At 44.2% G+C, this 18916-nt stretch overlaps 1 protein-coding gene across 1 annotated transcript in view; it reads right to left on the minus strand.

Moving 5' to 3' along the window:
• Window positions 1-18916, minus strand: part of SCUBE3 (signal peptide, CUB domain and EGF like domain containing 3) — a 1455403-nt gene that overhangs the window by 374533 nt on the left and 1061954 nt on the right. Inside the window, exon 7 of the mRNA XM_085651134.1 lies at window positions 18066-18113. Coding sequence (XP_085507260.1) covers window positions 18066-18113 — 48 coding nt within the window. The remainder of the gene's footprint in view (window positions 1-18065; window positions 18114-18916) is intronic.

Genomic DNA, 18916 nt, shown 5'->3' on the forward strand with positions numbered 1-18916 from the left:
CCATCCCATTTTGCTGAACATCCCGGTGAAGGCTCACAAGCATGCTTGTCTGTGCAATGAAACTACCGAGGGAGACAATGATTGCCATTGTCAGTAACCTTGTGTATTGCTCCCTATTAACCTTCTTCATGCCAAACACAAACGAGTTCTTGATCTTAACATGTAGTGCAAGGTAATCTGCAGACTTGTTTGGCAGTAACAGGACATGGGTTTAGGAACGTACCTGGAGCTGTAGTTGTACCCACAGCAGTCTTAACTTGGCAAACGTATTCCCCTCATTTTGAGAGATGCTTGGGTGAAAGCCCTTTGCCTTTAGAAATTATAGCTGTAGCTACTGCTGAGTAGACCAGGAAGTTACTGTATAAGAATCAAGGCTCAGGTCTGGGATTCCCAGATTTAGATATAATGCTTTTAAAAAACAGAATTAATTTGTGACTTGTTCAAAGTGAAGAAACGTAGCCACACACTAGAACCTCCATAACTACAAGGGATTGGCTGTACAGAGATGGAGTCTACCTGGAAAAAGCTAACAATGGCTTGTGTGAAGGAGACATCGAGATCCTTTGTTACTTTAGGAAAAGCTGTATTGCACAACTTACTGGAATGGAAGGAGTCATTTTCTTCTTTGGAAGGGTGAAGAATCTTCGGTATTAGAGTTTGCTCAAGGTCTTTTTGAAGGAACTGGGCCTGCTGAAGGAAGAGTACCATTTGAGGTTCTGACGGATCACAAAGAGGCGATTTTGGACTAAGGTTCTAGTAAATGAACCCTCAGCTGTTGTATAATGGTGAACAGGACTATACAACAAAGACTAAAACAATCTACCCATAAAACCTTGTGAAAGGAGATCAGCTACCAGTGAAGGACCTACATTTTCTTCTCTCAATCTAACCTGCGATTGAACAAAATGGTGTACCAAAACCCTTTCTATTAATGACATTAGGGTGACCTAACCTCGAAAGAGAGCAAACTGGAACCCTTGAAAGATTTTTTCTGAATAAAGGAGTGACATATGCAAAGAACCAGGTGTCTGGGTATGAAAATCTGTATTACTAGAGCTAGCAAGTCTTAGGAACCGACATGCTACCATAAAAATAGTACCATAGGAGTTTGCATATGAAAAGGTCCTAACCAGCTCTAACCAGATAATCACGTAAGAAGGTGAAAACTAGAATATTGTAATTCGATTTCTGTCACGTCAAACAGGATTATAAAAACTCCTCAGGAGGAACACCACAGAGATGACCAACATCACGGTCAAAATGAAGCTCATTGGCACGGGTTCTCATAAGCACAGATCAACTCTGGTACCGAAGAAGCATGATTTCTTTGTCAAAACACTACTTTTCGAAATTGAAAACTTAATATTGGTGCTGGTGAATAGTTTTGCTATGTTTTTAAAAAAAAAACATTTTACATTTATGAGGATTAATGAAATGTTGAATGAAATCTAGAGGTGTCAAGGAATGTCCACTGCTGAGACCGATCCCAATATCTTGCTGGCCCCTGTTCACTCTTGTACCAATGATTGGAACGGTAAGACAGAGAATGAGCATCAGTAAGATATTGTGCCATAACTTGATCACCATCAGGACAAAAACAATGCAAATTACTACTTACCAAGTAGATGTGACGCTCGGCTTCTAAATGAAGTGGTTGACTGACCTTCTCAAGAGTTGATGGGTTAGCCTACTTAAATTCATGGTACCATGGTATAAAAGGACTGCTAGTGAAGTCATGGCAACCCTTTACCATACTGCAATCAACAGTAAAAATACCTGCGTTACGATACAACAGGGTTGTCAATATATTGACCTGAAACTTTCCCTTATGAAGGACTGTCTCTTCTGACAATTGTGGGACATGGAAATGAAGACATGACCCTCATAACAGTATTGAGGCATTCTGTTGATCACAATACAGAGACCTGCACAGATGTTGTCCTATAAATATCTTCTTGACTACATACAATGATCACGTCCATGTTTGCCTTCCGTAGCTGTCCACATTACTTGATAGACAAGTGGATAAAAGGGATCCTCAATATCTTTTGTGGTATTTGCACACAAAAAGGACACTATCTCTTTGTGGGATGATTCCCCAGGCAGGTGACACAGGCATTCAACAAATGCATTGCTTGAATCTGGTTGCATGGAACATTCCCAAACATGATTACAGAGGGAACGGAGTTATATTTCGTCAGCCAATAAAAATAAGGTAAATATATAAATAAAAATTGGCAGGGAACTGGAATGTTAGTTACAGAACTGAACCACCCTAAGCAGAAAAAAGAAATTAAAGACAGAAAAAATGGGAGTGGGAGACATAAACCTAAGCAATTCATCACACCACTCAAAGGTGGAAAAACAGGAAATGGGTTGGGGTAGTCCTTGTTGTACAGTTAATAGGGAAAGATGTTGTGTGCAGAGGCATGCCTGCGAATGAAGAGTCACCCTTTCACCTCTTAACGTAACAGGTGTATTTATGCCCCTGTCTTTTAAGACACGTTTATGCCTACGGGGTGTCCAAATTAACTTGCACGGCAGGAGAACAGGAATCCAGAATACCATGGTGTATGTGGTCCTTAGCTCGTAGCAGATAGACATCAAGAGTGTGAAACTCTTCAGCCGGAAGTCCAATTGCTTAAGGGAAAATACCCAGGTGCACATCAGTTCCGAGATGTATGTAACCCATCATTTGTGTCATATCTTGGCCGTACTCTTTACTTTTTGCAGATAACAGGTATGTGTAGTTGACATCTCTCTCGTGGCAAGTCCCAGATGGAAATTTCTAAATATATTTGACTCCTTCATATCCAGATCATCTGTTCACATATCACTTCACTTTTGGCAATCCCAATATGCCAGTTACATTTTCAAATGTTTTTGAGAGAAGGTCCATATCAAGTCCCAGGTGTATTTTGTACTAGTTCAGTCTTTGCGACTACTGGTGGACCCAAGGAGGAGGTAACAGATTTAATGATAACATATTAAATGATAACATATCTCACTCCTGTATGAACCTCTCACTCATTTTGGGTCCCAGAGGTACATGACACCATCCATCATTTTGAATCTAAGATGCCTGGCATTCTTTCAATTGTCCTAGTTCCAGTTTGTCAGTGGGTCTTCAATGCAGTTATCCATGTTGTATATGACTTAGAGAATTCCGAATGTATGCAATGGATTTTGGATGTCTACATATGGGCACCCTGCTTACTGTAGCTAGGTCTCATGCTCCAAATTGCCGGTGACACTCAAAAAGGCAGAAACATGTTTGCTGTGCTTATGTGATTCAGAATGTAGGCAGCTCAACACCTCATGTCAGATTGCTCTTTTGGGGACAGTTAGATTGGTTTGCATGTTGATGACCAGCTCTCGTAATGGCATTAAGAAGCTAAAGATTTATGGAATACCCTTTAGAGGGCAGTAGTAGTAGAGTATCCATAGATTCAAGAATTTCCGTGGCACTTCTTGTTCATTATCAGCATCTAGGTACATTCCACTCCTTCAGTCATGGTTGAAACCGAAACGTATATGACAGATGCTCTTCGGGGATTTTCAGCACCCTTCTAGGCATGGATGACCACTATGGTAGTGCTACTTGATGTAGCGCCTAAAGGTTTGAAAATTGTAGGGGTGCATTATATTCACTGTTAGTTGGAACCCGCACATAATCAATGCATATTTAGATGTATCGTGCACAATGTATTAAGCAAATGTATTAGTTAGATCGTAACATAGAAGCGTTAGAAATGTGAAACTACATTGTGAATATATTCGGTGAAATACATGATGATTAGTTTTGTTCAAATGCAATGTATTAGTTAAACGTGGGACATGATTAAAATTTACTCGTATAGGTCGCCCATCCATGTATGTGAAAGTAAAAATACTAAGGCTTAGGATGTGATTTAATAGCGTGTTTAACCTGGTAGAGGCCTGAATGCACATATATCGTTAGAGATAAGGCCTGGTATTTTCTTATGTTAGCTGAATGCGGTAGGCCGCAATGATTTATTCTAGTAGAGGTTTTAGGCTGCAGTAAATTGTAAAAGTTAAAAGATGCGAAGTATTTCTCCATCCCATGATCTCACCGCAGGTGCAAGGACAGTTGGTTCGTTAGTAAAGAGGTCTTTGTCTAAGAGTTGAATTATGGGGGAAGCCAGACATGGGAGTACTTTGGAATGTGCCAATCGCAACTCCTAGTGCGGATGGTGTCTGGGACTCAAGGCCAAGCTGATGGACGATGGACAGCGTCGGATGGAAAAGTACTGGAAGAAGACCTGGTCGAGGAGGTGTGCCAGAGGGCGTGTTCTATGATTTGGGGTTTCGTATTAGGGACAGCGCCCCGAGGGTTGAGCAGAACAGAGTAGCCCAGAGCAGAGAGAAGAGGTGGGCGAGGAGCTCGAAGGAATACTCTAGATCGAACTCTCACTAAGTGATGCCTTCTTAGGGAGTTTCACTTCTGACACCTTTTCATGATTTCCTGGGTCTTAAGGGAACGCTAAGTAGGGATGTCATGTAGTACAGAGTAGGGACAGAGATGTTTTGGTTTAATGATTCCTAATATCGACATTGGCTTGGTAGTTATCTACCTCATGCTTTTAGAATTTGTACTTTTGTTTATATTTAGTCGTATGCGGATTCTTCGTAGAGTAGCATTTGTGTTAGTGCCTATTTACCTGTTGTGCCTTGTATTAAGGTGCCTATATCTGCAGATGTTTTTGTTGATAATAAAATCCCGAGAGCAATAGAGATTGAGTTTCGAGTCCTTAATTATGTCAAATTGCGGAAAGTATTCTCTGATAATTGTGTTTGCTCCCTCCACGCTATTGGGCAAGTAAAAAGGTTCAGACGACCAGAGTGGGTTCTTGGAGATAAATGATAAACAAGAAAATTGGGCCCCAGCAGTTGGTAGCAGAGACGGATGGTTACTTCCGATAGCGAGGGACGATTAGATTAAGATAAGTGATCCTTGAGACCCATATACGATAAGTGATGGTGAATCATCAGACGGTGAGCAGTAGACGACGGCAGATGGTGAACATTGACGGCGAGTAGCAGTGCGGCAGGAAGCAGCAGTCCTTGGAGTGAGTATGAATAAGATGAGATGTTGTAGATTGCGGTGTTGATTTGTTGTGTGATGTCTTGCGGAGTTGGAGGGAATGTTGAGTGATTGTGAGATCAGGCTGTGAGCGCGCGCAGCCCGGGAATTGAGGTGTAGAAGACACCCGTGGTAGATTTTGTTGACCACCCAAAGGAGATCGTGAGGTACCATCGATCACCTGGACCGAGATAGGGGGAGTGAATGTGTGAGTGCATGACAACTCGACGCTGGTCGTGGGTTGTTGTATGTGAATTTGAGTACTTGTAACCTTTCAGAGGCGATCTGTCTGGTCGGACGGAGACAGACAGTTGCCAACCGAGGTCAACAATTTCGAGAGACTGTGGACAAACAGTCAGAGGCTGTGGATGGACAGCCAGAGAAGTAACTTGTTTGGGACAAACGGTTATTTCAGTGTATGAATGGGACGAATGCAGGCGTGAGACGTAAGCGTAAGGAAAGGGAACTGCTGCGAACGAAGGAAGGTGATGTCAGAGAGTGCCGCGCTGTGATAGGCCGGTTGGTGTTAGTCGCGCTGTAATTGGAGGGTTCGACACCAAGAGGTAAAAACAGTGCGTGGAATCTAATTTTTAAGGTCTTTTGAGAAATGTGTAGGGGTGACAAACATGTGGTTACTCGAGAGGGAGAAGAAGCCCCTCCTGAGGATACTCCAGCACATTACATGGCAAAGAATGTGGGATTGCATACGATCATTTGGCTTGAGAATTGGCATAAAATGACTCAAAGTGAAGGGGAATTAGCATTCCCGAGATATGGCTCGTTCAGGCTAGCAGTGTTGTACCAGTTGAAATCTGTAATGGCGGGGTTACGACCTTTGCCAAGGCCAACACAATTCGAAGCACTACATGCGTGGATTAGAGCAGCGCATGATAGGGATAGAGGAAGGAATCAGGAAAGGGTGAAAAAGTCGATCAGGGCGTTTCAGGATGCCAGATGGGATGCAGCGGAGAAAAGATGGAGGGTACAGGCAATAGAGGGAGATAGACTGTATCCCTTAGTGATTACATCGGAGGGGGTAAGGAACGCAAAGCCAGAAGAAGAGGATGATAGTGACATGGATGATGACCTATTGGAAAGATTGTTATCAGAGAGACCACCTCCGTATAACCCAGAGGTCCCAGAAGAGACGTTGGTCCAGATAGACGATGGCAGGAGAGTAACCTTCCAACCAGAGACTAGAGTAGCAGGAAGGATCTCGATAGGAACAGAGAGTACAGGGAGCCAGTCTGTGGCTAGCGTAAAGGTCGAGATAGACGTGAGGTTACCGGATGCTCTAAAAGTACCGGTCACTATTGGACCTATTGTTTTGATTTATCACCCAGATACAGAGGAGGTTGTGGACCCAGAGCGGACAGCCGAAGAGGTAAGGAGAGAGGCCGCGGGAAGTGGTCTAATGGGAGGAAATGGGTTAGTGGGTGGTATGGCTTGTACTCCGAACCCTATAGAATGTAGTACGCCATTGCCAGCTATGTCAGATTCATCTCAGAGTCAAGGAGAATAGGGATGTCAGCAGAAAGAGAGCGGGTTGCTTTTCTGAATCTGTCTGCTCCGAGGTGTATACCAGAAGGGAGTAGGTCGCAGGAGCAAGAATGCGAGGACAGCGATAGGGAAGGGGCAGGTTGCCGAGAGATGCTGAGAGGAGCCCTGAAAGGGGGGATGATAGACGTAGTAAGGTTGAAAGCGGAATTCGATGAGATAATAGGTGGAAACCTACCCCTTGACATGATATTAATATATGGACCAGATTAATTACTCTTCGTAGCGAAGGATGTGACTCGGAAGGCACGAGTTGCACATGAGAAATTGTCAGAATTGGCTAGGCGATATGAGGTGGATCTGTCCAAGACTAAAACTTTGCAAGGAAGTCACAGGTTGCAGTATAGTGACCAGGAACTGAGAAAAGGGTTGCGGGACTGAGGTCCCATAGTAGAGATCTAATCACAGCCATGCGTGCATGGTTGGCACTGGATAAATGGGAAGAAAAGTGGTCCAAGAAGAAAACCTCTAGGGGAGCGATGGCAGGGACTCCACCTCTGGTGAAGGGGCGACAAGGTTAGGAAAGTTCCCTTTAAGGGAAGTGCAGAATGGGGGATATGTACATGTACCCTGCAGCAGGGGTGATTTGGCGGCGTTTACGAATGACTTTCCCCGGCTTAGGGAGAAGCCCGCAGAGTGGTACAAGCAGGTTGATCGCTTTGTGAAGATCTCGAAGGTATTGTGGATTGATCTGAATACCTTATTTGATATTGTAGTTCCAGGAGATTTGTGGGCAGCATGCAAGATTGCCGTTGATTGGCCAACTTACGAGCCTGAGAGAAATGCATTCACGAATGGCCCGTCACCAGCAGTAATGAGGATGTATGATCGAGTGATCGCCTGGTTGAAGGAGAAAGTTTCACCCCAAGATATTGATTGGATAAAGATAGACAGGACAGTTCAAGAACCTAAGGAGACGGTACATGAGTTCTACGAGAGACTTTTGCAGGCTTTTAAGCAGTACAGTGGCCTAGATGTGTTGGAGACTAAGGACATGGGACAGTTTGTCTCAAAGTTTGTGTTGGGATTGAAACCAGAGGTTAGTCTCGTGATACAGCAGCATTTGATTTGTTGGCAGAACAAGCCCGTTGATGAGATTTTGCGGTACGCCCGATATTGCACAGATGAGATCGAGTCTAAACATAAGAAGTTGAAAGATAACTTGCTGCTTGTTCAGGTGCAAACCGCTCAGGGACAGCCTAATGGGGGAGCGTTGGTGAGGAGACAAGGAAATTATCAGGGGGGAAATCAGAATGTTCAGGGGCAGGGAAGGCAAAGACCAAGAGACCCTAGAACAGGTATGGACGTGGCGACATTGAAAGAGACTACGGCATGTCATCAGTGTCACCAGGTCGGACATTGGAGACGCGAGTGTCCCTTGAACCCATGGAATCAGATACAGCCGGAAGGAGAGATAGTTCAGGTCCCTGGGGCGGAAGCGATACAGACAGTGACTAGACCTAGAATGGTAAAAGCGTGGACTGGTGTTCCGCAGGTGCAGGTTCCCCAGCCACCCATAATACAGAATGTACAGCAGGGAGCTCGAACTTATTTGCAAATGCCAATGTTTGAAGTGAGCGAGGAAAACGACACCAGCCTGTTGGCCTCAAGGTAGATAAGGATTGTATCCTTAGAGCCATCCTAGAGGTAGATCAGAAAGGACCCTTTGTGGAGGCAGACCTTGACGGTCACCCTACAACCTTTTTGGTTTATACGGGGGCTACCAGGTCGACTATAAGATCGGCAGTGGTTCCGGGTTTAGCTCTTTCTGGACAAAGTATCCAGGTTGTTGGTGTGGCAAATAAGAAATTGATTAGTCCACTGACAGAGCCAAATCCAATCAGGATAGGAAATTTCAGTGATCGACATCAGTTTGTGGTGTGCGATTCGAGTCCGGTTTGCCTGTTAGGGAGAGATCTACTGTGCAAGCTCAACTGCACGATCTACTGTACCCCGAAAGGAGTGGAGGTAGAGACGAGAGACGATGACGCGACCTTTAAGGTTGCAAATCAGCGTGTGTGTGTGGAGATGTATCCAGCATTGACGGTGGAGGAGCTTCCACTTGACCTGAGGGACTCAGTGTCTATTGACGTATGGGACCTTAGTGGAGAGGAGATTGATTTAGTCAAGGGAGTAGACCCAGTGAAAATCCAGATTAAACCAAACGTAGAGTTTCCAAGGACACCCCAGTATAAGTTATCTCCTGAAACTATTGCAGGGATTAAACCTGTGATTGAGTCTATGATCAGGCAGGGAATACTAATGGAAATTATGGGTAGCCCATGTAATTCGCCTATTATGGGACTACAGAAACCAAGCGGGAAGTTTAGGATTGTGCAAGATTTGCGAAAAATAAACAAAATAGTTGTTCCATGTTGTCCAGTGGTACCGAATCCATCTGTGATCCTATTTCAGATCCCATGTGAAGCTGAATGGTTCACAGTGATTGACTTGTGTCAAGCCTTTTTCTCGATTCCCCTACATGAAGAGAGCCGGTTTCTTTTTGCATTTCGGCTGGAAAATCGCATGTTAACGTGGTGTCGTATCCCACAAGGGTATACAGAGAGCCCATCTATCTTTAATCAGATCTTGAAGAAAAATCTTGAAGGTCTTGTGTTGCCACAAAACTCTGTTTTAGTGCAATACATTGATGATCTGCTCGTTGCGTCGGAAACGGAAGACGCCTGCAGAATTGATACCGTTGCTCTGTTGAATTACCTAGGAGAGAATGGTTACAAGGTGTCTCCAAACAAGCTGCAATACTGTTTGAGTGAGGTACAGTATTTGGGGCACCGAATTGAGAAAGGCAAGAGGAAGGTGTCACCAGATCGCATTGATGCGATTCTGAGAATGCCAGTTCCCTCGACTCAGAGGGAAGTCAGAATGTTTCTGGGAATGGTAGGCTATTGCTGCCAGTGGATTCCGAACTTTTCCTTTGAAGCGAAGCCCTTACAGCGGCTGACGCGAAAGGATGTGAATGATCTGGTACCATGGGATGAAGACTGCTTAAAGTCATTTTTGAGGCTGAGAGAAGCTTTTTGCAGTGCACCAGCTTTGGGAATGCCAGATTATAACAAGGCATTCGCTTTATTCTGTTGCGAAAAGGAAGGTTGCGCATTAGCAGTGTTGACTCAGAGTCACGGAGGTGTCCGTAGACCAGTTGCCTACTTCTCAGCTACTTTAGATCCAGTAGCTTCTGCGTTGCCCGGATGTCTCAGATCCGTTGCTGCAACAGGTGTCAGTATCGAAAGATGTGAGAGCATCGTGATGGGTCATCCGCTTACTGTTCATGTGCCACATTCTGTTGAATTGTTGATGACTAGGACTAAAACCCAGCACCTCACAAATAATAGGTTGACTCGTTATGAGCAAGTCATCCTTGCCGCAGATAATGTGACGCTGAAGAGGTGTTCTGTTTTAAATCCTGCTACACTGTTGCCTATTCCAAATGTAGATGTAGATGAAGATTGTGAGGACCATGATTGTCTCGATGTGACTGAACTATGCACCAAACCGAGAACTGACATTGTCGATGAACCGCTTCCAGTTTCAGACGAGATTTTCTTTGTGGACGGTTCATGTTTAAGGGACGGTGTTGGTCGACTGAGAGCAGCGTTTGCTGTGTGTACCATCACAGGGGTGGTTGAAGCCACTTGTCTAGAAGGAGTATACTCCGCGCAGGTGGCTGAGCTTATTGCCTTGACCCGTGCCTGTTTGGCCGCTGATAAGATCCGTGTAACGATCTACACGGATAGTCAATATGGGTTTGGTGTGGTTCATGATTTCGGACAGCTATGGTCCCAGAGAGGGTTTATGACATCTTCTGGTTCACCCATCAGAAATGGGGACTATGTATGACAATTGTTGGAAGCATTGCAAGGCCCAGATGAAATTGCTGTTGTTAAATGTTCTGCACACACTAAAGGAAATTATTTTGTGTCATTGGGTAATAATTACGCAGATGAAGTTGCTCGATTTTGTGCAGAGCAGGGATGTAATTTTACCGAGAACTATGTTGTGGAAAGCGAAGAGATAAGAGACTATGATGCGATGTTAGCTATGGCGGACACATGGGAGGAACTGAAACAGTTGCAAGATGGAGTCTCTGATCAGGAGCTGGACAGCTGGATAAGAGCTGGATGTGAGAAGGGAGACGTAGATGTATGGGTTTCGAGTGATGGACGAGCTCTGTTACCGGAATGTTTGCTGAACCCCATAGCGAGGTTGATACATGGTGCTGTACATCTTGGCAGGGATGCCATGATGCGAGTGTTTCGTCAGACGTGGTACAATCCAAAGTTTCGGACGATAGCTGAAGCTGTGTGCCAGAGGTGTGTCACATGTCAACAGATGAATGTAGGAAAGAGGACTGCAGTGACGTTGAGTCACATAGGTAGGTCAGGTGGTCCTTTTAACAGGATGCAGCTGGATTTTATTGAAATGCCGAAGTGTAATGGGTTGAGGTACATATTAGTCATAGTATGTGTCTTTTCCAGGTGGGTGGAGGCTTACCCGACACGTAGGTGTGACACACTCACTGTAGCTAAGTTACTATTGAGGGAATTAATCCCGAGGTACGGTTTCCCGACCTCTTTTGAATCAGATAGGGGAACGCACTTCCACAGTGAAATCATGAAGCTGCTTTGTGCTGCCTTGAATGTAGATCAAAGATTGCATTGTAGTTACCGACCAGAGGCTTCTGGGATTGTGGAGCAAGTTAATGGGACTCTGAAGGCCCGAATGGCAAAAGTGTGTTCTTCGACATCCCTGAAGTGGCCAGATGCATTACCCTTGGTCCTCATGAGTCTCCGTAGTGTCCCTGATAGGAGGACTGGATTGTCACCCCACGAGATCCTTATGGGGAGGGCGATGAGCTTGCCAGCAATACCTGCTACTGCTTTGATTAATATCACTGATGATATGATACTGGACTATTGTAAAGGCCTGGCTGACGTGGTCCGTTCTGTGTCTCAGCAGGTGCAGACAGCAACGGTTCCAGCTGTAAGTGACCTGTGCCACGACTTGTGCCCAGGAGACTGGGTACTAGTGCGTAAACACGTGAGGAAGAGTTGCCTGGATGCTCGCTGGCGTGGACCGTATCAGGTCCTATTAATCACGAATACAGCAGTGAAGTGTGGAGGACTTCCGAACTGGATACACGCCTCCCATACCTGTAGAGTTCCAGCACCCTTGGAAGAAACAGCCCCTCTCGAGAATGAAAACCCAGCTGAGGTGGCAGAGCCATCTGAGAGGGCAAGTCAAGCTGTAGGGGTTGCTGATGCAGCTGGTTGTGCACTAAACCAAGCCGAAAGAGAACGTGGAAGTAACACAGGAGCTGACTCGGAAGCAGAAGAAGAAAGAGCTGCAGTGGGCAGTGCCGAGTCAAATCCTGCTGAAGAAGAAGGCAGTGCACAGGGTACCAGTAGAGAGACTGGAGGTGCCACCGAAGCAGAAAGGGTCTGGCCCGTGAGTCAGAGATAGGTAAAATTGAGATCGGCATCAAGAACAGATCTCGCCCCAGTTTCTGAAGAATCTGAAGCAGAGCAAGGTGATGAAGATCAACCCCAAGGTGCTTTGAGGCGATCGAAAAGGACAAGAGTGCCGTGCCAGAAGTACGCCTCACCAGAGTGGGCATATTCAGTGACTGATGACAGGTTTACTGACCGCGGGACGGCTGAGATCGATCACACTGGTCAACAATTCTCCGTTTCCAAGAGTGGAAGTGTTGTTGAAGATTCCAGGATTGGAAATCGAAGGAATATTGACCATCAATATTCCGAATCCGCCACTTCTGAGCATCATCCGTGGTCTGATTTTGGAAACGCTGGACTTCCCAACTTTTGCCGTTATACCAGCTCCCCAAGAACTGACAACCCTTAAACTTGAAATCTTGCAAGGGGTCCTACAGCTGTTGGGACCCACAGTTATTCTGGACTGAGTGTAAATTTGCTGTATATAAAGCTTGAAAGAAGATAACCTAGGCCCGAGTGGAAGAAGAATAAAGTTAGGGATTTTCCGTTGGAGGGCGAAGAAGAGTTAGGGAAGCCTTCCAGACCGAAAAGATAAGAAATTGAACTTTGCTAGAGGCTCCCCCCAGTTTAAGAGAGCAACTGAACTGAATTGCTGGATGAGAAAGAGACTTGTGTCAACCGAGACTGTACTGAACATTTAGAACAATTCAAAGATGGCGGAACCTGGAAATACACACCGTAGAGCCAAAGTAGTGATAGGCACACTGTTAGGGGTAGTGATAGCTGTTATATTTGCAGTAGTAGTAACTTCATACATGGTGGCCCATAGACAGGAGGGGGAGGTTCAGGGAACACCCACACCTACCACTCTAGGACAGGGAGGGGTCACTATTAGGGATCAGAGAGCTCAGACGCTTGAGGAGAATCGTATGTTTCATATGGATTTGTCTCGAGCTGATTTCAAACTCAATGCTTATGCGAAGCTGTTGTATGAGTATGTTGATGCGATGGATGCGAAGGATTGTTATGTGTGCATGCAGTTGCCTGCTTCAGTAGACGAAGGTATTAGGTATCATCATCTTCCATTGACATATGGGATTTCTTGTAGCCTATTGCTTAGTTTGTTTTATGACAGGAGACAGTTTGAGTATTTCTTTTCAAATTACGATACAGTACTTCCTGAAGTTCCGGCATATAAGCATTTGAATAAGTATGATTACTACAAGTCAGAAGATAGGCTTCGGAAGTATTTCATACCGACTGTGAAGCTAGACACAGCTTATGCTCATAGACATAATTTGACATGCTGGTTGTCCGAGACAGAAAAGAAGTTCATAGCTCAGATAGAGGATAGGTACAGAAAACGGACTCAAACACGAGATACAGGAGATAGTCCAGTGGATTGGACGGATGAGGAGAGATTGCATAAATCTAAGGGAAGTTATGGACCGATTGCATTAGATGAAGTACAGAAGGGGAAATTGTGTGTTGCTCGTCCTCAAACTCCTAAGGAGAAAGTTCCAGTGGGACAGAGTACGTGTGATCATACCATGGAGGACTCTGCTAAGAATTTCTTGCAAGGTCCGGTACAGGTGATTCCGACCGTGTACTATGTATGTGGGAAGAATGCCTATGTGAGATTGCCTGCGAATTGGTATGGTTCATGTTACTTGGCTATCATCTTCCCAAAGATTTATCATGCTGAGGATCTGAAGATGCTAGAGACGGGACGTCATTCTAAAGTGCGTAGAGCTGTGAGTGCAGGAGTAGTGATTGGTGATATATACGGAGCGACTATACCTAGTTTGGGCGTGGTCCTGAATGATGTGAAAATAAGAAGGTTGGCGACAGTGGTGGATGAATTGTCAATGGATTCGGCGAGGTCACTGTTGGTGAATGGAGAAATGTTATCGATACGGAATATGGTTTTGCAGAATCGCCTTGCGTTAGACGTGTTATTGGCAAAAGAGGGCGGAGTCTGTAAATTGTTGAAGGTCCAAGAATGTTGCACGTATATTCCAGACAATAGTAAGGACCTGGAGAAATACAATGTCAATATTACCACAATTCACAAAGAAATACTAGATCTGACAGAAGAGAATGTGTGGGAGAAGATTGGTCAAGGATTTGGTCGCGTGGGAACTTGGTTGGCGAATTTGGGAATGGGATTTCTCGGATCTGTGTTGAAGCCAATCATAATTGCAGTGGTATGTGTGATATGTTTATGGGGACTCTTAAGAGCCTGGAAGTGGTACAGAGGGAATAGAGCCGAAAGAGCTCTCAGAGCGAATGAACAGAGAATGGCGAGATTGCAGGACCGTCAATATGAGAATCTTAAGAGGATGGAAGGGATTCGACATGGTAGGATGGTAGCAACTGCAGTTTAGATCAGCTTCATTCCAGGAGGAATGAGAATGATGGTGTGATGACAGTTGTCATTAAAGGGGGGAACTGATGTAGCGTCTAAAGGTTTGAAAATTGTAGGGGTGCATTATATTCACTGTTAGTTGGCACCCGCACATAATCAATGCATATTTAGATGTATCGTGCACAATGTATCAAGCAAATGTATTAGTTAGATCGTAACATAGAAGCGTTAGAAATGTGAAACTACATTGTGAATATATTCGGTGAAATACATGATGATTAGTTTTGTTCAAATGCAATGTATTAGTTAAACGTGGGACATGATTAAAATCTACTCGTATAGGTCGCCTATCCATGTATGTGAAAGTAAAAATACTAAGGCTTAGGATGTGATTTAATAGCGTGTTTAACCTGGTAGAGGCCTGAATGCACATATATCGTTAGAGAAAAGGCCTGGTATTTTCTTATGTTAGCTGAATGCGGTAGGCCGCAATGATTTATTCTAGTAGAGGTTTTAGGCTGCAGTAAATTGTAAAAGTTAAAAGATGCGAAGTATTTCTCCATCCCATGATCTCACTGCAGGTGCAAGGACAGTTGGTTCGTTAGTAAAGAGGTCTTTGTCTAAGAGTTGAATTATGGGGGAAGCCAGACATGGGAGTACTTTGGAATGTGCCAATCGCAACTCCTAGTGCGGATGGTGTCTGGGACTCAAGGCCAAGCTGATGGACGATGGAAGCGTCGGATGGAAAAGTACTGGAAGAAGACCTGGTCGAGGAGGTGTGCCAGAGGGCGTGTTCTATGATTTGGGGTTTCGTATTAGGGACAGCGCCCCGAGGGTTGAGCAGAACAGAGTAGCCCAGAGCAGAGAGAAGAGGTGGGCGAGGAGCTCGAAGGAATACTCTAGATCGAACTCTCACTAAGTGAAGACTCTTAGGGAGTTTCACTTCTGACACCTTTTCATGATTTCCTGGGTCTTAAGGGAACGCTAAGTAGGGATGTCATCTAGCACAGAGTAGGGACAGAGATGTTTTGGTTTAATTATTCCTAATATCGACATGGGCTTGGTAGTTATCTACCTCATGCTTTTAGAATTTGTACTTTTGTTTATATTTAGTCGTATGCGGATTATTCGTAGAGTAGCATTTGTGTTAGTGCCTATTTACCTGTTGTGCCTTGTATTAAGTTGCCTATATCTGCAGATGTTTTTGTTGATAATAAAATCCCGAGAGCAATAGAGATTGAGTTTCGAGTCCTTAATTATGTCAAATTGCGGAAAGTATTCTCTGATAATTGTGTTTGCTCCCTCCACCCTATTGGGCAAGTAAAAAGGTTCAGACGACCAGAGTGGGTTCTTGGAGATAAATGGTAAACAAGAAAATTGGGCCCCAGCATACTCAAATGTTCAATAATTCTTGAGTAGAGAAGCGATTTCTGAAGGATTTCCAGGGTATGTGATTTGTGAGTTGTGAAAGTGATGCATTTAGTGGATTCTTGTTTAGTTCTAGGTCAATCTAACATCTACAGGTAGACCTGATGCACAGCACATGCATTGTTAGGACCTGTAAGTGCCAAATCGTTATTACTTAACTCTGCCTAACGGCTTGACTGTCATGAACGAGAGACTGGGAGAACAAGAAAATGACAGAATGTGGAGGTAGACATGGCGAAACAGAAAGCAAGAGAGGAAAGCAAGAGAAGTATGTTGGTAACAGTAGAAAAGAACAGATGCGACAATAGAAGGGAGGAAATGCCACCACTCATCCGATGTTACTCCTGCTCAGTCACACCAACTAATCTGAACAAGATGTACCAGTGTTATTCGTTCAGTTCCCTTCAATCAAACCAGGCTTGTTTGTCACATTTTGGGCACACAACTTTGATTAACATGAAACTTTGCTCTACTAAGAATTATTGTAACAGTTCCTTGTATTAAAAAAAAATGTATTTACTCATGCTTTGGGTGGAAGCAAAAGTATTGAAAATGGCTGGTTATATGAGGTGGGACACATCAGCCCCTGTTGTGGAAAGTAAATCAACTGTCTCCAAATATCTTCCTTTTAATATGCCAGTTTGATGTGCATACTGACAGTTCCTATCAGTGGTGATACAACGTGCAAAAAAAAGTCGATGGAGTGAAAAGTGTTCCAGAATAATGACCAGCGGCTGAGGTTCATGCAAGCATTTAATTTATCTTATTATTGTTTTTCTCGTTGAGACACCGGAAGTGAAATCAATGTGCCCAGTGGTGGGTCCATTAGCACGCTCTGCAACAGGATATTCAATCCACCTCACTGATGAGGCCCAACTAGGCTGAACCACAAGCGGGGCTGTGCTTTCTCCGAAGCAGAAGGGATGTGGTCTTACAGTTTGTGTGAGACTGTCCTTTTCGGGACATGGTCAAGGTTGATTTGAATATTCTTGGTTTGTCGTCTGCAGCACCAAAGTGAGCAGGAAACAAAGTTTAGAGGGCATTAATATTGTTGAACAGTACGTGTGTGTAAATGTTCTCCAACTGCATGGGAACTGTATATCTGTAATATTTTATTTCTAGTTACCTCTCCTGGCTGACGTATTAATTTTCTGGGAGGAATGTGGGTGATTTTTCTCTGTTCCTCTGTCCAGAATCTTCCCAACCCCCCAAATTTGTTTTCTTATTCAGTCCCAAGCATTCTTACGGATGGTAACATGCAAAGCCAACTCCACAGCCGTGTTGAATCACGCAGTGCAAAGGCAGCAAGGGAGAGGTCACACCAATTATAACAGCAGTCGAGAGGACCAGGCAATATGCAAGGCAGAACGGACTGTGAAGAAGGGAGAGAGTGTTGGAAACAATTATTCATCCGAGCAAGGAAAAACACATGCCGAAATAGAGTGGTATAAAGCTAGAAGCTTCGACTGGGGGAGGCCAGGCAGGTGAAATATGGAAAACAGAGTTTTACACAGTGTAAGGCACATATGTTAATAGAGATCAAACAAGCACAGGTATCTTTGTAAACAACGGCTCATGGAGGTCAGATAGGAAAAGGTAGTCCGAGAGGAACACAGTGTTATAAATAGCTGCTTAAAGGTGCTAAACAAGCAGGAGCAGAGGGATAGACCGTTAGAAATGTTGCTTAAAGGGACCGCGCAGACATAGGCAGCAGGCTATAGGCAACGATATTAAATAGCTGCTCAAACGCAATGCTCAGAATCCCAAGCGTGCAGTTAGCTGGAAGGCCGAGGTGGTCAAGGCAAACACATCGAGAGTTGAAATCTCGATGGAAATTGAGAAAACCACAAGAAAGCAAGTAAAACCAAATTTGGAAGAGGACTGTGTAAAAGCAACTAAGAGAACTGAGTAAAAGAACAAGGAAGGAGGTAGAGGAAACATGAAAGCGGGTGGGGTAGGTAGACAGGGATGAAAAGTGAGAAGGGAAGGGAGAAATGAGAGAAGGGGAGAAGAAGGATGCATGAGAGGCAAAGGAAGAATGGAAATTATAGGGAGCAAGGGTGAGAGACAAAAAAGACAAGAAGTTAGTAATGAGGGCACGAGAGTATGGCTACAGACACCAAACAAAAATATTTACCATTAGAAAACATCTGGGGGGTAACGAGTTGCTCAAGCCGTCTCTCCCCTGTTTGACATTATAAAAAAGTGTTTTAGAAACAGTGTCCAGCAATGTTTTTCATATCAATTTATTACTCTCCCCTCCTCCTCCCCATATCTGTTTTCTACCTACAGACACCACAGTTGGAAGAATCATCCTATCCATCCCATGTAGCAGAGGTAAGATATCCGACAGAGTACCAGCAATGCTATTTCAAATTTAAAGCCAAAAGGATCAAAAGACACACAGAATGCTTGTAATCATTGAAAATCCTTCTAAATCCATCAGCAAAAACAAGACTGCTCCATGGGACACAATACATAGGTCCATTCACGAAAGAAGGTCTATCCAGGGTTACTAGATAAGCATTTAAAACACAGACATCCTACTGCTCCAGAATAGGCAACATGATACTTCGTCAAACTAGAATGCGAACAGCCATGTAGGAAGTAGACAGACATTTTTCCTTAAAGGTAGTACAGTGCTCTATGCAGGAGAATATTTACCTAGTAGGACAAATAAGCTTAGAGTACACATTTGAAGACAAGGCTCTACTCACAGCAAAGTAATAACCCTATCAGCTCTGCAGCATGGCTGTCCGTGGAGCACTGAGCCACTCAATGGGCATGTTGGTGCCCTAACAGTATTCCTAACAACCTAACATCTCCTGATGGTCAGGAACGATACATGTCAGATACATGGAGAACACTTCAAACCTAGATATATAACAAATCTATACCTCAGGCAGCTCTGAAACAGTTCAGACAACCAGGACATCTCAAGTTTAAATACTGAAATACCAGTTTTTTTCTTGATTGCTGGTTGCTGAT

This window comes from Triturus cristatus, chromosome 1_1, assembly GCF_964204655.1.
Source record: "Triturus cristatus chromosome 1_1, aTriCri1.1, whole genome shotgun sequence".
NCBI lineage: Eukaryota > Metazoa > Chordata > Amphibia > Caudata > Salamandridae > Triturus > Triturus cristatus.